At 52.8% G+C, this 17016-nt stretch overlaps 1 protein-coding gene across 3 annotated transcripts in view; it reads left to right on the top strand.

Moving 5' to 3' along the window:
• The window catches only part of PTK2B (protein tyrosine kinase 2 beta), an 84060-nt gene that overhangs the window by 43485 nt on the left and 23559 nt on the right, over positions 1–17016 (top strand). For all 3 annotated transcript variants that reach the window (XM_066547649.1, XM_066547648.1, XM_066547647.1), the window contains exons 15-24: positions 62–159; positions 261–345; positions 1928–2028; positions 4564–4679; positions 5253–5353; positions 5461–5550; positions 8428–8632; positions 10307–10421; positions 10548–10613; positions 13183–13308. In XM_066547649.1, the coding sequence (XP_066403746.1) occupies positions 62–159; positions 261–345; positions 1928–2028; positions 4564–4679; positions 5253–5353; positions 5461–5550; positions 8428–8632; positions 10307–10421; positions 10548–10613; positions 13183–13308 (1103 nt within the window). The remainder of the gene's footprint in view (positions 1–61; positions 160–260; positions 346–1927; positions 2029–4563; positions 4680–5252; positions 5354–5460; positions 5551–8427; positions 8633–10306; positions 10422–10547; positions 10614–13182; positions 13309–17016) is intronic.

Raw genomic sequence — 17016 nt, 5'->3', positions numbered from 1 at the left:
GTCTCCCGGCCGCTCGTCCCCACGCCCCACGCTCACGGAGTGTCCCCGTGCCCCGTTCCAGCGCAGCCCTTTGGCATCTGCCGCGACGCCGTGGCGCTGGGCCGCATCCTGGGCGAAGGCTTCTTCGGAGAGGTCTACCAGGGCACCTACACCACGCCCGTGAGAGCCCACCCCCAACCCCGATCCCAAAGCCCAGATCCCCAGCTCCGGGCTGCCCCATTCCCGCTTTTCCCCTCTCCTCTCCTGTCGTCCCCCGGCAGAAGGGGGAGCGCCTGGACGTGGCCGTCAAGACCTGCAAGAAGGACTGCAGCCCCGAGAACCGCGAGAAGTTCCTCAGCGAAGCCGGTACCGCGCGCAGGCGGCGTCACGGGGGGGCTTTGGGGTGCCTGAGGGTCCTTTTGGGGATTTTTGGGGGATCCTGAGGGTCCTTTCGGGATTTTTGGGGCTGTTCTGAGGGTCCTTTTGGGGTTCCTGAGGGTCCTTTTGAAATTTTGGGGGTTCCTGAGGGTCCTTTTGGGGTTTTTGGGATTCCCGAGGGTCCTTTTGGGATTTTTGGGGGGATCCTGAGGGTCCTTTTGGGGTTCCTGAGGGTCCTTTTGGGATTTTTGGGCGATTCTGAGGGCCCTGCCATGATTTATTTGAGATCCTGAGGGTCCTGCTGAAGGTTTTGGGGATCTTGAACCTTTGGGATCTTGGACCATTGGGTCCTTTTGGGGTTTTTGGGGTTCCTGAGGGTCCTTTTGGGAATTTTGGGGTTCCTGAGGGTCCTTTTGAAATTTTGGGGGTTCCTGAGGGTCCTTTTGGGGTTTTTGGGGTTCCCGAGGGTCCTTTTGGGATTTTTGGGGGGATCCTGAGGGTCCTTTTGGGGTTTTTGGGGCTGTTCTGAGGGTCCTTTTGGGATTTTTGGGGGGATCCTGAGGGTCCTTTTGGGGTTTTTGGGGCTGTTCTGAGGGTCCTTTTGGGATTTTTGGGGCTGTTCTGAGGGTCCTTTTGGGGTTCCTGAGGGTCCTTTTGGGGTTTTTTGGGGTTCCTGAGGGTCCTTTTGGGATTTTTGGGCGATTCTGAGGGCCCTGCCATGATTTATTTGAGATCCTGAGGGTCCTGCTGAAGGTTTTGGGGATCTTGAACCTTTGGGATCTTGGACCATTGGGTCCTTTTGGGGTTTTTGGGGTTCCTGAGGGTCCTTTTGGGAATTTTGGGGGGGATTCTGAGGGTCCTTTTGGGATTCCTGAGGGTCCTTTTGGGATTTTTGGGGTTCCTGAGGGTCCTTTTCAAATTTTGAGGGTTCCTGAGGGTCCTTTTGGGATTTTGGGGGTTCCTGAGAGTCCTTTTGGGATTTTTTGGGATCCTGAAGGTCGTTTTGGTGTTTTTTGGGGGATCCTGGGGATCTTCATGAGGTTTTTTGGGGATCCTGAATGTCCTGGTGAAGACTTTTTGGGATCTTGAAGGTCCTTTTGGGATTTGGGGGGATTCTGAAGGCCTTTTTGGGATTTTTTGGGATCTTGAAGGTCCTTTTGGGACTTTTTTTTATTCTGAAGGTCCTTTTGGGGTTTTTGGGGATCTTGAAGGATCTTCATGAGTTTTTTGGGATCCTTGAAGGTCTTTTTGAGTTTTTTTGGGGGATCCTGGGGATCTTCATGAGGTTTTTTGGGGATCCTGAAGGTCTTTTTGGGGTTTTTTGGGGATCTTGAAGGATCTTCATGAGTTTTTTTGGGATCCTGAAGGTCCTTTCGGGGTTTTTTTGGGGATCCTGAGGGTCCTGCCGGGGTTTTCTTGGGGATCCCAAAGGAACAAGGAGCCCCTTGGGAATTCCGGATGGAGGACGGAGGAGTTGATCCATGCCCAGAATCCTGGGACAGGATCCCAAAAAGCCCCCGGATCGGGGGGGGAGGGAGGGAATTCCACCTCCGTGCTGTGTTCCCCGCAGTGCTGATGAAGAAGCTGGAGCACCCCCACATCGTGAAGCTCATCGGCATCGCCGAGGACGAGCCCACCTGGATCATCATGGAGCTCTACCCCTACGGAGAGGTGAGACAGCCCCGGCCCCGATCCCGATCCCGGCCCCGATCCCGGCCCCGATCCCGATCCCGATCCCGATCCCGGCCCCGATCCCGATCCCGATCCCGTTCTCGTGGATGGAGACAGCGGGAGCCATGGATCCATGCGGGAATGATGGAGAGGGCAGGAGCCATGGATCTTCATGGATCCTCATGGATCCTCATGGAAGGATCCATGGATACTTGTGGATCTTCATGGATGGAGAGGGCAGGATCCATGGAACGTCATGGATGGAGAGGGCGGGATCCATGGATCCTCATGGATCTTCGTGGATTCTCATGGAAGGACCCATGGATCCTCATGGATTGTCATGGATCTTTCTGGATGGAGAGAGCAGGATCCATGGATCCTCATGGATGGGGAGGACAGAATCCATGGATCCTCCCAAATCCTCATGGATCCTCATGGATGGGGAGGGCAGGATCCATGGATCTTCATGGATCCTCATGGATCTTCATGGATTCTCATGGGTGATGTGGGCAGGATCCATGGATCCTCATGGATGGGGCCTGCAGGATCCATGGATCCATGTGGGAATTTTGGAGAGGGCAGGATCCATGGATCCTCATGGATCTTCATGGATGGAGAGGGCAGGATCCATGGATGCTCATGGATCTTCATGGATCCTTATGGAAGGATCCATGGATCCTCATGGATCCTCATGGATCTGCATGGGTGAAGAGGGCAGGATCCATGGATCCTCATGGATGGAGATGGGAGGATCTATGGAACTTCATGGATCATCATGGATGGAGAGGACAGAATCCATGGATCCTCCCAAATCCTCATGGATCCTCATGGATGGGGAGGGCGGGATCCATGGATCCTCATGGATCTTCATGGATCCTCATGGAAGGATCCATGAGATCCTCATGGATCCTCATGGATCTTCATGGGTGAAGAGGGCAGGATCTATGGATCCTGATTGATGGGGCCTGCAGGATCCATGGATCCATGTGGGAATTTTGGAGAGGGCAGGATCCATGGCTCCTCATGGATCTTCATGGATGGAGAGAGCAGGATCCATGGAACGTCATGAATGGAGAGAGCAGGATCCATGGATCCTCATAGATCCTCATGGATCCTCATGGATCCTCATGGATCCTCATGGATCCTCATGGATGGAGAGAGCAGGATCCGTGGATCCATGTGGGAATGATGGAGAGGGCAGGATCCACAGATCCTCACGGATGGAGAGGACAGCATCCATGGAGCCTCACAGATCCTCATGGATCTTCATGGGTGGAGAAGGCGGGATCCATGGATCCTCATGGATGGAGATGGGAGGATCTATGGAACTTCATGGATCATCATGGATGGAGAGGACAGAATCCATGGATCCTCCCAAATCCTCATGGATGGAGACAGCGGGATCCATGGATCCATGTGGGAATTTTGCAGAGGGCAGGATCCACAGATCCTCATGGATGGAGAGGGCAGGATCCATGGATCCTGATTGATGGGGCCTGCAGGATCCATGGATCCATGTGGGAATTTTGGAGAGGGCAGGATCCATGGCTCCTCATGGATCCTCATGGATGGAGAGGGCAGGATCCATGGATCCTCATGGATCTTCATGGATCCTCATGGATCTGCATGGGTGAAGAGGGCAGGATCCATGGAACGTCATGGATGGAGACAGCAGGATCCATGGATCCTCATGGATGGAGATGGGAGGATCTATGGAACGCCATGGATCGTCATGGATGGAGAGGACAGGATCCATGGATGCTCATGGATCTTCATGGGTCCTCATGGAAGGATCCATGGATGCTCATGGATCTGCATGGGTGAAGAGGGCAGAATCCATGGATCCTCATGGATGGGGCCTGCAGGATCCATGGATCCATGTGGGAATTTTGGAGAGGGCAGGATCCACGGAACCTCATGGATGGAGATGGAAGGATCTATGGAACTTCATGGATCGTCATGGATGGAGAGGACAGAATCCATGGATCCTCCCAAATCCTCATAGATCCCCATGGATCCTCATGCATCTGCATGGGTGAAGAGGGCAGGATCCATGGATCCTCCCAAATCCTCATGGATCCTCATGGATGGAGATGGGAGAATCCATGGATCCTCACGGATGGGCAGGGCGGGATCCATGGATCCCCACGGATGGGCAGGGCGGGATCCATGGATCCCCACGGATGGGCAGGGCAGGATCCATGGATCCCCACGGATCCTCACGGATGGGCAGGGCGGGATCCATCGATCCCCATGGATGGGCAGGGCGGGATCCGTGGATCCTCACGGATGGGCAGGGCGGGATCCGTGGATCCTCACGGATGGGCAGGGCGGGATCCATGGATCCTCACGGATGGGCAGGGCGGGATCCATGGATCCCCACAGTTGGGCAGGGCGGGATCCGTGGATCCCCACAGTTGGGCAGGGCGGGATCCATGGATCCCCACGGTTGGGCAGGGCGGGGTCCGTGGGGGGGTGCCGCGGTGTGTCCCGCCGTTCCGGGGCTGATCCCGTGGGGAACGTGCTCCGTTGCAGCTGGGCCAGTACCTGGAGCAGAACCGGGCGGGCCTGGCCGTGCCCACGCTGGTGCTGTTCGCGCTGCAGGTCAGCAAGGCCCTGGCCTACCTGGAGGCCATCAGCTGCGTCCACAGGTGAGCCCCGGGATCCGGGATCCGGGATCCGGGATACGGGATTCGGGATTCGGGATTTGGGATTTGGGATTTGGGATGGGGCCGGAGCCCCATGGAATTTCGGGGTGATGGGGGGGGGGGGTGGTGGGAGATGGGGCCGGGAGCAGGGGTGGGGAGGGGGTGGAGGCTCTGGGAGCTGCGTGGGCTGGGTGAGGCTGCTCCTGCTCCGGCCCGTCTGCAGCCGTCCCATCATCCCATCATCCCAAAATCACATTATCCCAATATCCCAGTATCCCAATATCCTGTCATCCCATCATCCCGTTATCCCAATATCCCGTCATCCCATCATCCCGTTATCCCAATATCCCATCATCCCATCATCCCATCATCCCATTTCCCCAAATCCCACATCCCAAATGCCGGATCCCATGGATCCCATGGATCCCACGGATCCCGAATCCCAGGGACATCGCCGTCCGGAACATCCTGGTGGCCTCTCCTCTCCATTATCCCATTTTCCCAAATCCCACATCCCAAATGCCAAATCCCATGGATCCCATGGATCCCACGGATCCCACTGATCCCGAATCCCAGGGACATCGCCGTCCGGAACATCCTGGTGGCCTCCCCGGAGTGCGTCAAGCTCGGCGACTTCGGCCTCTCCCGCTACATCGAGGATGAGGAGTACTACAAAGGTGGGATCCGTCCCGCGGGATCGGGCGCCGGGGATCCCCTGGGATCCCTCGGGACGGCCGGGGATGGGGGAAACGCGGGATCGGGATCATTCCCGGCCTCGTTCCAGCTTCCGTCTCCCGCCTCCCCATCAAGTGGATGGCGCCCGAATCCATCAACTTCCGGCGCTTCACCACGGCCAGCGACGTCTGGATGTTCGGTGAGAGAGGCGGGAACGAACGGCGGGAACGAACGGCGGGAACGAATGGCGGGAACGGCGGGAATGGCGCGCGGCCGGCACTCGGAATGAGGGGGGTGGGATCCCGGGACTCAGAATCGGGGGATCCTGGGATTCAGAATCGGGGGATCCTGGGATTCAGAATCGGGGGGTGGGAGCCCAGGATTTAGAGGGGGATCCTGGGATTCAGCATTGTGGGGTGGGACCCTGGGATTCAGAGGGGGATCCCGGGATTAAGAACTGTGGGATCCTGGGATACAGAATCGGGGGGTGGGATCCCAGGATTCAGAATTGGGGGATCCTGGGATTCAGAGGGGGATCCTGGGATTCAGAATCATGGGATCTGGGGATTCAGAGGGGGATCCCGGGATTCAGAGTGAGATTCTGGGATTTATCATTGTGGGGTGGGATCCTGGGATTCAGAGGGGAATCCCGGGATTCATCATCTTGGGGTGGGATCCTGGGATTCAGAGTGGGATTCCAGGATTCAGAGTGAGATTCCGGGATTCAGAATCATGGGATCCCGGGATTCATCATCTTGGGGTGGGATCCTGGGATTCAGAACTGTGGGATCCCAAGATTCAGCATCATGGGGTGGGATCCCGGGATTGATCCTCTTCCTGTGTGTGGGGTGGGATCCCGGGATTCATCTGCTTCCCATGGCATGGAGGGGATCCTGGGATTCCTGTGATTCCCGTGGCATGGAACGGGATCTTGGGATTCAGAATGGGATCCTGAAATTCATCATCATGGAGCGGGATTCTGGGATTGATCTGCTTCCCGCGGCGTGGAACGGGATCCTGGGATTCAGAACTGTGGGATCTGGGGATTCAGAACTGTGGGATTCTGGGATTCAGAATCGTGGGGTGGGATCCCGGGATTCAGAGTGGGATCCCGGGATTCAGAGTGAGATCCTGGGATTCATCATTGTGGGCTGGGATCCCAGGATTCATAGGGGGATCCCAGGATTCAGAGTGGGATCCTGGGATCCAGAGTGAGATTCCGGGATTCAGAAGTGTGGGATCCTGGGATTCAGAATGGGATCCTGGGATTCATCATCATGGAGTGGGATCCTGGGATTCAGAGTGGGATCCCAGGATTCAGAATTGTGGGATCCCAGGATTCAGAATTGTGGGATCCCGGGATTCATCATCGTGGGGTGGGACCCTGGGATTGAGAATGGGATCCTGGAATTCCTCCTCATGGGATGGGATCCTGGGATTCAGAATCGTGCTCTGGGATTCCCATGATTCCCATGATTCCCATGATTCCCGTGATTCCCATGGCACGGAGCAGGAATCCCAGCACACTGCTCCCTTCCCCACGGCACACGCAAGCGCAAACCCCGCTCCCGAATTCCCAAACTTTTTTTTTCCCCCCCCCAGCTCCAGATTATCCCAGTTTTTCCCCTTTGGGAGAACCCATCCCTTAGGTGGGAAGGGCTTCCGTTCCCCCATCCCTTAGGAGCTTCCTAAAAATCCAGCCGGGATTTTTGGGAGGGGGAAAAATTTTGGGATCGCTTAAAAAAACACCAAAAAAACCCCAAAAACAAACAAAAAAACCCCCCCAAAAAACAAAAAAAAAACCCAAAAAACCCCCAAAAACCCCAAAAAACCCAAAAAACCAATCTCCAGCCCCTCAAAACACCACCGGATCCCCCCCCCAAAAAAAAACCCCAAAAAATTGTTGGATTCCTGGGGTGAACTGTCGGATTCCTGGGGTGAATTCTCGGATTCCCTGGGTGAATTGTCGGATTCCCGGGGGGAATTGTCGGATTCTCAGGGTGAACTCTCGGATTCCCTGGGTGAATTTTCGGGTTCCCGGGGGGAATTGTCGGATTCCCGGGGGGAGTTGTCGGATTCCCGGGGGGAATTGTCGGATTCCTGGGGTGAATTTTTGGATTCCCAGGGTGAATTGTCGGATTCTCGGGGTGAACTGTCGGATTCCTGGGGGGAATTGTTGGATTCCTGGGGGGAATTTTTGGATTCCCTGGGTGAATTGTCGGATTCTCTGGGTGAATTGTCGGATTCTCGGGGTGAACTCTCGGATTCCCGGGGGGAATTGTCGGATTCCCGGGGTGAACTGTCGGATTCCCGGGGTGAATTGTCGGATTCCCTGGGTGAATTGTTGGATTCCCAGGGTGAATTCTCAGATTCCTGAGGGGAATTTTCGGATTCCCGGGGTGAATTCTCAGATTCCTGGGGGGAATTCTCGGATTCCCGGGGGGAGTTGTCGGATTCCTGGGGTGAATTGTCAGATTCCTGGGGTGAATTTTTGGATTCCCAGGGTGAATTGTCGGATTCTCGGGGTGAACTGTCGGATTCCTGGGGTGAATTGTTGGATTCCTGGGGGGAATTTTTGGATTCCCTGGGTGAATTGTCGGATTCTCTGGGTGAATTGTCAGATTCTCGGGGTGAATTTTCGGATTCCCGGGGTGAACTCTCGGATTCCCGGGGGGAATTGTCGGATTCCCTGGGTGAATTGTTGGATTCCCAGGGTGAATTCTCAGATTCCCGAGGGGAATTTTCGGATTCCCGGGGGGAATTCTCAGATTCCTGGGGTGAATTGTTGGATTCTCGGGGGGAGTTGTTGGATTCCCGGGGGGAATTGTCGGATTCTCAGGGTGAACTCTCGGATTCCCTGGGTGAATTTTCGGGTTCCCGGGGGGAATTTTCCGATTCCCAGGGGGAGTTGTCGGATTCCCGGGGGGAATTTTCCGATTCCCAGGGTGAATTGTCGGGTTCTTGGGGTGAATTGTCAGGTTCCCTGGGTGAATTCCCGGGTTCCCGGGGTGAATTTCCGGGTTCCCGGGGGGTTCCGGCGGGGCCCTGACGCGGGCACTGGGCGCTGCCGCCGCAGCCGTGTGCGTGTGGGAGATCCTGAGCTTCGGGAAGCAGCCGTTCTTCTGGCTGGAGAACAAGGACGTGATCGGGGTCCTGGAGAGGGGCGACCGCCTGCCCAAGCCCGACCTGTGCCCGCCCGTGCTCTACACGCTGATGGCGCGGTGCTGGGACTACGACCCCGGCGAGAGGCCCAGGTTCCAGGAGCTCGTCTGCAGCCTCAGGTGCGGCCCGGAGCGGGGCGGGATCCACGGGAAAGGGCGGGAATGTTGAGGGGGGAAAAGCTGGGAAAACATTCAAATCGGGAGAATTTATGGGAAATTTCGGTGTCGGAGGAGCCTCGGAGCCCCTTTGGAGCCCCTGTGCCAGGAACCAAAGCCCTTCCAAAGGGTCTCCAAAGGGTCCCCAAGGCTCCTCCAAGCCCCAATTCCCGGAGCTGCTCTGCAGCCTCGGGTGGGGCCCGGAGCGGGGCGGGATCCACGGGAAAGGGCGGGAATGTTGAGGGGGGAAAAGCTGGGAAAACATTCAAATCGAGAGAATTTATGGGAAATTTCGGTGTCGGAGGAGCCTCGGAGCCCCTTTGGAGCCCCTGTGCCAGGAACCAAAGCCCTTCCAGCCCCATCCCCTCCCAAAGGGTCTCCAAAGGGTCCCCAAGGCTCCTCCAAGCCCCAATTCCCGGAGCTGCTCTGCAGCCTCGGGTGGGGCCCGGAGCGGGGCGGGATCCACGGGAAAGGGCGGGAATGTTGGGGCGGAAAAGCTGGGAAAAGGGTCAGGTTTGGAATTTTTAATGAAAAGTTTGGGTTCAGAGCCTTTCCCGGGAATGGAAACGCTCCAGTTCCAAAGGGAATTCTGGAGGATCCATGGAGGGATGGAGGGGTTGGGAATGTGGATGAAAAATCCGGGAAAAACTTGGGAACGGGAGATTTTATGGAAAAGTTTGGGTTCAGAGCCTTTCCTGGGAAAATCCAAACCCTCCAAAGGGTTTCCAAGGCTGGGAATTCTGGAGTGGGATGGGGAGGTTGGAATATTGAGGTGAAAAATCTCAGAAAAGTGTGGGATTGGGAATTTTGATGGAAAAGTTTGGGATCAGAGCCTTTCCTGGGAATCAAAGCACTCCAACTCCAAAGGGAATTCTGGAGGATCCACGGAGAGATGGATTGGTGGGAATGTGGATGAAAAATCTGGGAAAAACTTGGGATTGGGAGATTTTATGGAAGAGTTTGGGTTCAGAGCCTTTCCTGGGAGAATCCAAACCCTCCAAAGGGTCTCCGACGCTGGGGGAACTCTGGGGTGGGATGGAGAGTTTGGAATATTGAGGTGAAAAATCTCAGAAAAGTCTGGGATTGGGAGAATTTATGGAAAAGTTTGGGTTCAGAGCCTTTCCCGGGAATCCAAACATTCCAGCTCCAAAGGGAATTCTGGAGGATCCATGGAGGGATGGATTGGTGGGAATGTGGAGGAAAAATCTGGGAAGAGCTTTTGGATCGGGAGTTTTTATATGGAAAAGTTTGGGTTCAGAGCCTTTCCTGGGAAAATCCAAACCCTCCAAAGGGTTTCCAAGGCTGGGAATTCTGGAGTGGGATGGAGAGGTTGGAATATTGAGGTGAAAAATCCGGGAAAACTCTGGGAGCGGGAGATTTTATGGAAAAGTTTGGGTTCAGAGCCTTTCCTGGGAAAATCCAAACCCTCCAAAGGGTCTCCGAGGCTGGGGGAATTCTGTAGTGGGATGGAGAGGTGGGAACGTGGTGGAAAAATCCGGGAAAAGTCTGGGATCGGGAGTTTTTATATGGAAGAGTTCGGGTTTTTCCTGGGCAACCCCGAGCGCTTCCAAAGGGTCTCCGGGGGCCGGGAATTCCCGGGATGGTGACCCGGCCGCCGTCCCCGCCCTGTCCCGGCAGCGACATTTACCTGATGGAGAAGGAGCTGGCCAAGGAGCAGGAGCGCAGCAGCCGGCACCGCCCGCCCAGAATCCTGGAGCTGCCGGAATTCCAGGAGCCGCCGCCGCCGCCCAAGGTTGGGACGGGGCCGAGACCCCCGGGCGGGGACGGAAATTCGGGATTGCCCGGGACGATCCAGAGGAATTCCCGGTTCTGTTTCGTTTCGTTTTTTCCCCCCCTCCCTCCGTCCTCGTTCCCGCAGCCCAGCCGGCCCTCGTACAAGCCGCCATCCCAGAATAACCTCCTGGCTCCCAGGCTGCAATTCCAGGTGAGGAATTCCCGGGATTTCGGGCGCCCGGGGGGGTGGGGAGATCCCGGGGCTGTGTCCGTCGGGGAATCCCGGGAGCGGCCGAGGTTGGAAAAGGCCTTGGAGAACCCCGGGGGGGGTCCGACCATCCCCGTACCCCCAAAACCCACCGGGGTTCGAATCCATCCGGGAATTCCGGGGATTGAATCCGCCGCTGTCCCGGGTTAATGGATGGGTTTTCCCGTGCGGGAGTCGTTCCTGGTATCCCGAAATATCCCGAAATATCCCGAAATATCCCGAAATATCCCGAGCCCACTTTTAGCATGAGGCCAATCCCGATCCGAGTGCAATTCCCGCTCTTCGGAGGCCAGAATGTCCCAAAACATCCCAAAACATCCCACAATTTCCCAAAAATTCCCCAAATAGCCCAAACTATCCCAAAAAATCCCTAAATATCTGAAAAAATCCCAGAATTTCCCAAAATATCCCGAAATTTCCCCAAACATCCCATAATTTCCCAAAAATTCCCCAAATAGCCCAAACTATCCCAAAAAAATCCCTAAATATCTGAAAAAATCCCAGAATTTCCCAAAATATCCCGAAATTTCCCCAAATATCCCATAATTTCCCAAAAATTCCCCAAATAGCCCAAACTATCCCAAAAATATCCCTAAATATCTGAAAAAATCCCAGAATTTCCCAAATATCCCGAAATTTCCCAAAATATCCCAAGCCCCTTTTTTGGATGAGATCAATCCCCATCCAAGACAGCTCCTGGCACAATTCCTGCTCTTCGGTGGCCAGAATGTTCCAGAATATCCCAAAAAAATTCCCAAATATCTGAAAATATTCAAAAATATCTGAAAAAAATCCCAAAATATCCCAAAATATCCCAAAATATTCCAAAATATTCCAAAATTCCCCAAAGTATTCCAAAATAGCCCAAAAGAATCCTAAAATATTTGAAAATATCCTAAAACACCCCAGAATATCCCAAAACATCCCCAAAAAATACCCTCAAATACCCCAGAATATCCCAAAATCCAAAAAATAGCCTAAAATAGCCCAGAATATCCCAAAATATTCCAAAATATCCCAAAATATCTGAAAAAAATCCCAGAATATCCCAGAATATCCCAAAGTATTACCAAAATATCTCAGAATATCCCAGAGTATTCCTGAATATCCCGAACTATCCCAAGCTATCCTGAAGTATCCCAGAATATCCAAGAATATCCCCAAACATCCCAAAATATCCCAAAAATTCCCCAAAATATCCCAAAACAGCTCAAAAACTCCGAAAATATTTCAAAATATCCTAAAGCGCCCCAGAATATACCAAAATCCAAAAATATCCTAAAATAGCCCAGAATATACCAAAGTATTCTCAAATATCCCAAAGTATTCCCAAAATATGTCAGAATATCCCAAACTATCCCAAACTATCCCAAAATTCCCCAAAATATTCCAAAACAGCCCAAAAAAATTCCAAAAATATTTTTGAAATATCCTAAAATACTCCAGAATATCCCAAAACATCCCCCAAAAATATCCTAAAATACCCCAGAATATCCCAAAATCCAAAAAGTCCTCAAATAGCCCAGAATATCCCAAAATAAAAAAATATCCCAAAATACCCCAGAATATCCCAAAATGTTTCACAATATCCCAAAATATCCCAAAATATCCAAAAAACCCCCAAAATATCCTGAAGTATCCCAGAATATCCAAGAATATCCAAGAATATCCCAAAATATCCCAAAGTATTCCAAAGTATCCCAAAATTTCCCAAAACACCCCAAAATACCTGAAAAAAAATTTCCCCAAAATTCCCCAAAACGTCCCCAGGAACATCCCCAAGCCCCCGTCCAGGCCCATCCCCATCCCGCTCCCAGCGCCGTCCGCGCGTCCGTCCCCGTGTCCGTCCCTGTGTCCGTCCCTGTGTCCGTCCCTGTGTCCATCCCTGTGTCCGTCCCTGTGTCCGTCCCCGTGTCTGTCCCCGTGTCTGTCCCCGTGTCCGTCCCCGTGTCCGTCCCTGTGTCCGTCCCCGTGTCCATCCCTGTGTCCGTCCCCGTGTCCGTCCCCGTGTCCATCCCTGTGTCCGTCCCCGTGTCCGTCCCTGTGTCCGTCCCCGTGTCCGTCCCCGTGTCCATCTCCGTGTCCGTCCCTGTGTCCGTCCCCGTGTCCGTCCCCGTGTCCATCTCCGTGTCCGTCCCTGTGTCCATCCCTGTGTCCGTCTGTGTGCCCATGTCCACCCCTGTGTCCGTCCCCGTGTCCATCCCTGTGTCCATCCCCGTGTCCGTCCGCACGTCCGTCCCCGTGTCCACCCCTTGTGTCCGTCCCCATGTCCGTCCCCGTGTCCATCCCTGTGTCCATCCCTGTGTCCATCCCTGTGTGTCCATCCCCGTGTCCATCCCTGTGTGTCCATCCCCGTGTCCGTCCCCGTGTCCACCCCTTGTGTCCGTCCCCGTGTCCGTCCGTCCGCGCATCCGTCCGCGCTAACCCCGCTACCGCCGCCGCTGCCGCTGCCGCTGCCGCCGTGGTTCCCGGCGCCGCCGTGGTTCCCGTCCCGGCATTCCCGGATTCCCAGGTTCCGGAGGGGCTCTGCGCCAGCTCTCCCACCCTCGCCAGCCCCGCCGAGGTCCCGAGCCCGGCGCTCTCCCGGCGCACGCCGCCCCCGGCCCGGCACGGCGGCTTCAAGAGGCACAGCGTGAGGGTAAGCGCCCACGGCGCCGCCGCCGCCGTCACCACCACCAGGCCCAGGCCTTCCCGGCGCTCCGAAAACCACTCGGAGACCGGCCCGGCGGGATTCGGGAGACGGAGGAATTCCCGGTGCTCAAAAATCGTCCCGGTTTTGGGATCCATTGGGATCCGCTTCCCGTCGGGATTTGGCATCCAGAGGAATTCCCAATCCTCAAAATCCATCCCGTTTTTGGGATTGATTTCCCATTGGAATTTGGCATACGGAGGAATTCCCAGTCCTCAGAAACCCCTCAGAGATCGGCCCGAGGGGATTCGGGGAAATTCCCAATCCTCAAAAATCCCTCAGAGATTGTTTTGGTTGGATTCGGCATCTGGAGACCTTCCCAGTCCTTAAAAACTGTCCCATTTCTGGGATGTCCTTCCTGTTGGGATTCGGGGTCTGGAGGAATTCCCAATCCTCAAAAATCCATCCCGATTTTGGGATCTGCTTCCCCTTGGGATTTGGCATCCTGAGGAATTCCCAATCCTCCAAAAAAAATCCCTCAAAGATCGTCCCGATGGGATTTGGCAGCCGGAGGAATTCCCAATCCTCAAAAATTGTCCTGTTCGGATTCGGCATCTGGAGACCTTCCCAATCCTCAAAAATGGTCCCATTGTTGGGATCCATTTCCTGTTGAGATTTGGCATCCAGAAGAATTCCCAATCCTCAAAATCCATCCCGTTTTTGGGATTGATTTCCAATTGGAATTTGGGATCTGGATGAATTCCCAATCCTCAAAAATCCCTCAGAGATTATCCTGGTGGGATTTGGCAGCCGGAGACCTTCCCAATCCTTAAAAATGGTCCCATTTTTGGGATCCATTGGAATCCACTTCCCATTGGAATTTGGCATCTGGAGGAATTCCCAATCCTCCAAAAAATCCCTCAGAGATCGGCCTGAGGGGATTCGGGGGAATTCCCAATCCTCAAAAAATTGTCCAATTTTTGGGATCTGCTTCCTGTTGGGATTTGGGTTCCAGAGGAATTCCCAATCCTCAAAAATCCCTCAGAGATTGTTTTGGTTGGATTCGGCATCTGGAGACCTTCCCAGTCCTTAAAAACTGTCCCATTTCTGGGATGTCCTTCCTGTTGGGATTCGGGATCTGGAGGAATTCCCAATCCTCAAAAATCCATCCCATTTTTGGGTGGGATCCATTGGAATCCTGCTTCCCCTTGGGATTTGGCATCCAGAGGAATTCCCAATCCTCCAAAAAATCCCTCAGAGATTGTCCCGGTGGGATTTGGCAGCCGGAGGAATTCCCGATCCTCAAAAATCCTCCCGTTTTTGGGATCCATTGGGATCCACTTCCTGTTGGGATTTGGGATCCAGAGGAATTCCCAATCCTCCAAAAAATCCCTCAGAGATCGTCCCGATGGGATTTGGCAGCCGGAGGAATTCCCGATCCGCAAAAACCCTCCCATTGCTGGAATCTATTGGGATCCACTTCCCGTTGGGATTTGGGATCCAGAGGAATTCCTGGTTCTCAAAAACTCCTCAAAGATCGTCCCACTGAGATTCGGCATCTGGAGAAATTCCCAATCCTCAAAAGTGTTCCCATTGTTGGGATCAATTTCCCATTGGGATTTGGGATCCGGAGGAATTCCCAGTCCTCAAAATCCCTCCCATTTTTGGGATCCGCTTCCCGTTGGGATTCGGGATCTCGATTCCTTCCCAGTCCTCAAAATCCGTTCCATTTTCGGGATCCCTTTGGATCTGCTTCCTGTTGGGATTTGAGATCCAGAGAAATTCCCAATCCTCAAAATCCCTCCCATTTTTAGGATTTGGGATCTGGATGCCTTCCCGATCCTAAAAATCCCTCCCATTTTTGGGATCTCCTTCCCGTTGGGATTTGGGATCTCGATTCCTTCCCAGTCCTCAAAATCCGTTCCATTTTCGGGATCCCTTGGGATTTGCTTCCCGTTGGGATTTGGGATCCGGAGGAATTCCCAATCCTCAAAAATCTTCTCTTTGGAATCCATCGGATCCACTTCCCACTGGGGATCCTAAAAAATCCATCCCATTTTTGGGATCTGCTTCCCACAGGGATTTGGGATCTGGAGGAATTCCCAATCTTCAAAATCCATCCCATTTTTAGGATTTGGGATCTGGATGCTGATGCCGATTTTTGCCCCAAAAGGCGAGAAATTACTGCTTAAGAGACTCAGTCAAATAAGCAGGAGGTATTTTATTACGACGTCGGAGAAATCCTAAAATGGGATTTCTGAATCTTTACAGCAAAAGCATACCTTTTTATACAATTTTAGGTTTGGGATTACATCATATTCATGCATATACATATGGGGAGTGGTGTAGGCGGAGCGTGGGCGGGGACTTCTCTTTTGAGGATCTTCTCAGGGGTCGTTCCGGTCGGCCTTCATCAGCTTCGAGGAGTCTTCCTCTTTAAACTTTTGAACCTCTCCCCAAATTTGGTCAATTCCCGGTGTAGTTGGCTTAGTCTCCAGGCCTTGGCAAGGGTCTCAGGGTCAATTTGACATGTTGGCCCTAAACGTGCTTTACCCAGCAGTTCTTCTTGGTTCTGAAATGCACTGAACTTATCACTGTCTGTCCTTATCTCTTCCCTGTCATTGTGTTCCATACCTTACCCAATTTATTGCTCTATGTGATTTCCTAACATTGAATATTTCTCATAACTGCTTTATATTCTATGCTTTAACCCATCATCTCTTGAAAGTAACTGTTTTAGGGGCTTCATTTCCCTCCTTTTCTTATAACTTACGAATTCTTTCGTCAAGTTCTAATCCTTCGGGGCGTTGATACGCCCGCACCATCGCCCAAATCATTTGGATCTTACTCATCAAGGATTTCAGCCTCCACCACAAGCATAGGTTCATAAAAGTCAGTATAAGCATTGCTATAGTTAAGATTAGTATCGGGTGTATCAGGTAATGAAAGACCTGTGTTGCTGTTGGGGAAAATCCTGTGAAAACGTCCCACCAGTGGTGTTGGCCTACTTGTTCTACTTCAGTCAGGATGTTTTTTATTCTTTCTGAGTTGTGCTCCACCTGTAGGACCATGCGCTTGACTGTTTGGTTCACTTTTTGCACCAGTCTTCTTACTTCTGGATGCACGAGCATCGCCTTAAGAACCTCAACATCCATACCTATCTGTAATTTTGGCAACTCATGATACAGGTCGTAGTCTGCATTAATTAGCTGCTGGGTGGTTACAGGAGCGGTATAGTTAAAATCACAACCTATAATCTTGGTAAAATTACATACACAAAAGTTAGTATTGTTAGTTTCCTCTTGGCAACTATCTACAGTTACGTTACTGCAAGCTGTTCTGACGCAGGTGCATCCATTCCCTACATAATAAACCTGCGACCGTACTCTATTGTGTAGAAGCATTTCAAAAGTGCATACACTATTTTCAGCATCTAAGTATAAATCTTCTGTTTCTACTATAGCATTTTACATATGTATCCTAGTTGCCCCCTAGGAATACATGCTTCTGTACTAACAGACTGCCACTTATTTTTGGCGTCATCATAACTCGCCCAAACATTATGATCTACTGGCCTAACAAGGACATTCTGATGTATGGTCCCTAAGGTAAGGATAGGGAAAATCGCCCTTTCCTCTGCAGCACTGATGGTAAGAACATAGGCTTCAATGTGCTCATGCTGTGGTACATAAGTAAAGTTTACTAATTGCCACCAGG

This window comes from Molothrus aeneus, chromosome 3, assembly GCF_037042795.1.
Source record: "Molothrus aeneus isolate 106 chromosome 3, BPBGC_Maene_1.0, whole genome shotgun sequence".
Lineage (NCBI taxonomy): Eukaryota > Metazoa > Chordata > Aves > Passeriformes > Icteridae > Molothrus > Molothrus aeneus.
Note: the sequence above shows the minus strand (reverse complement) of the source record. Positions and strands in the feature narration are given on the sequence as shown.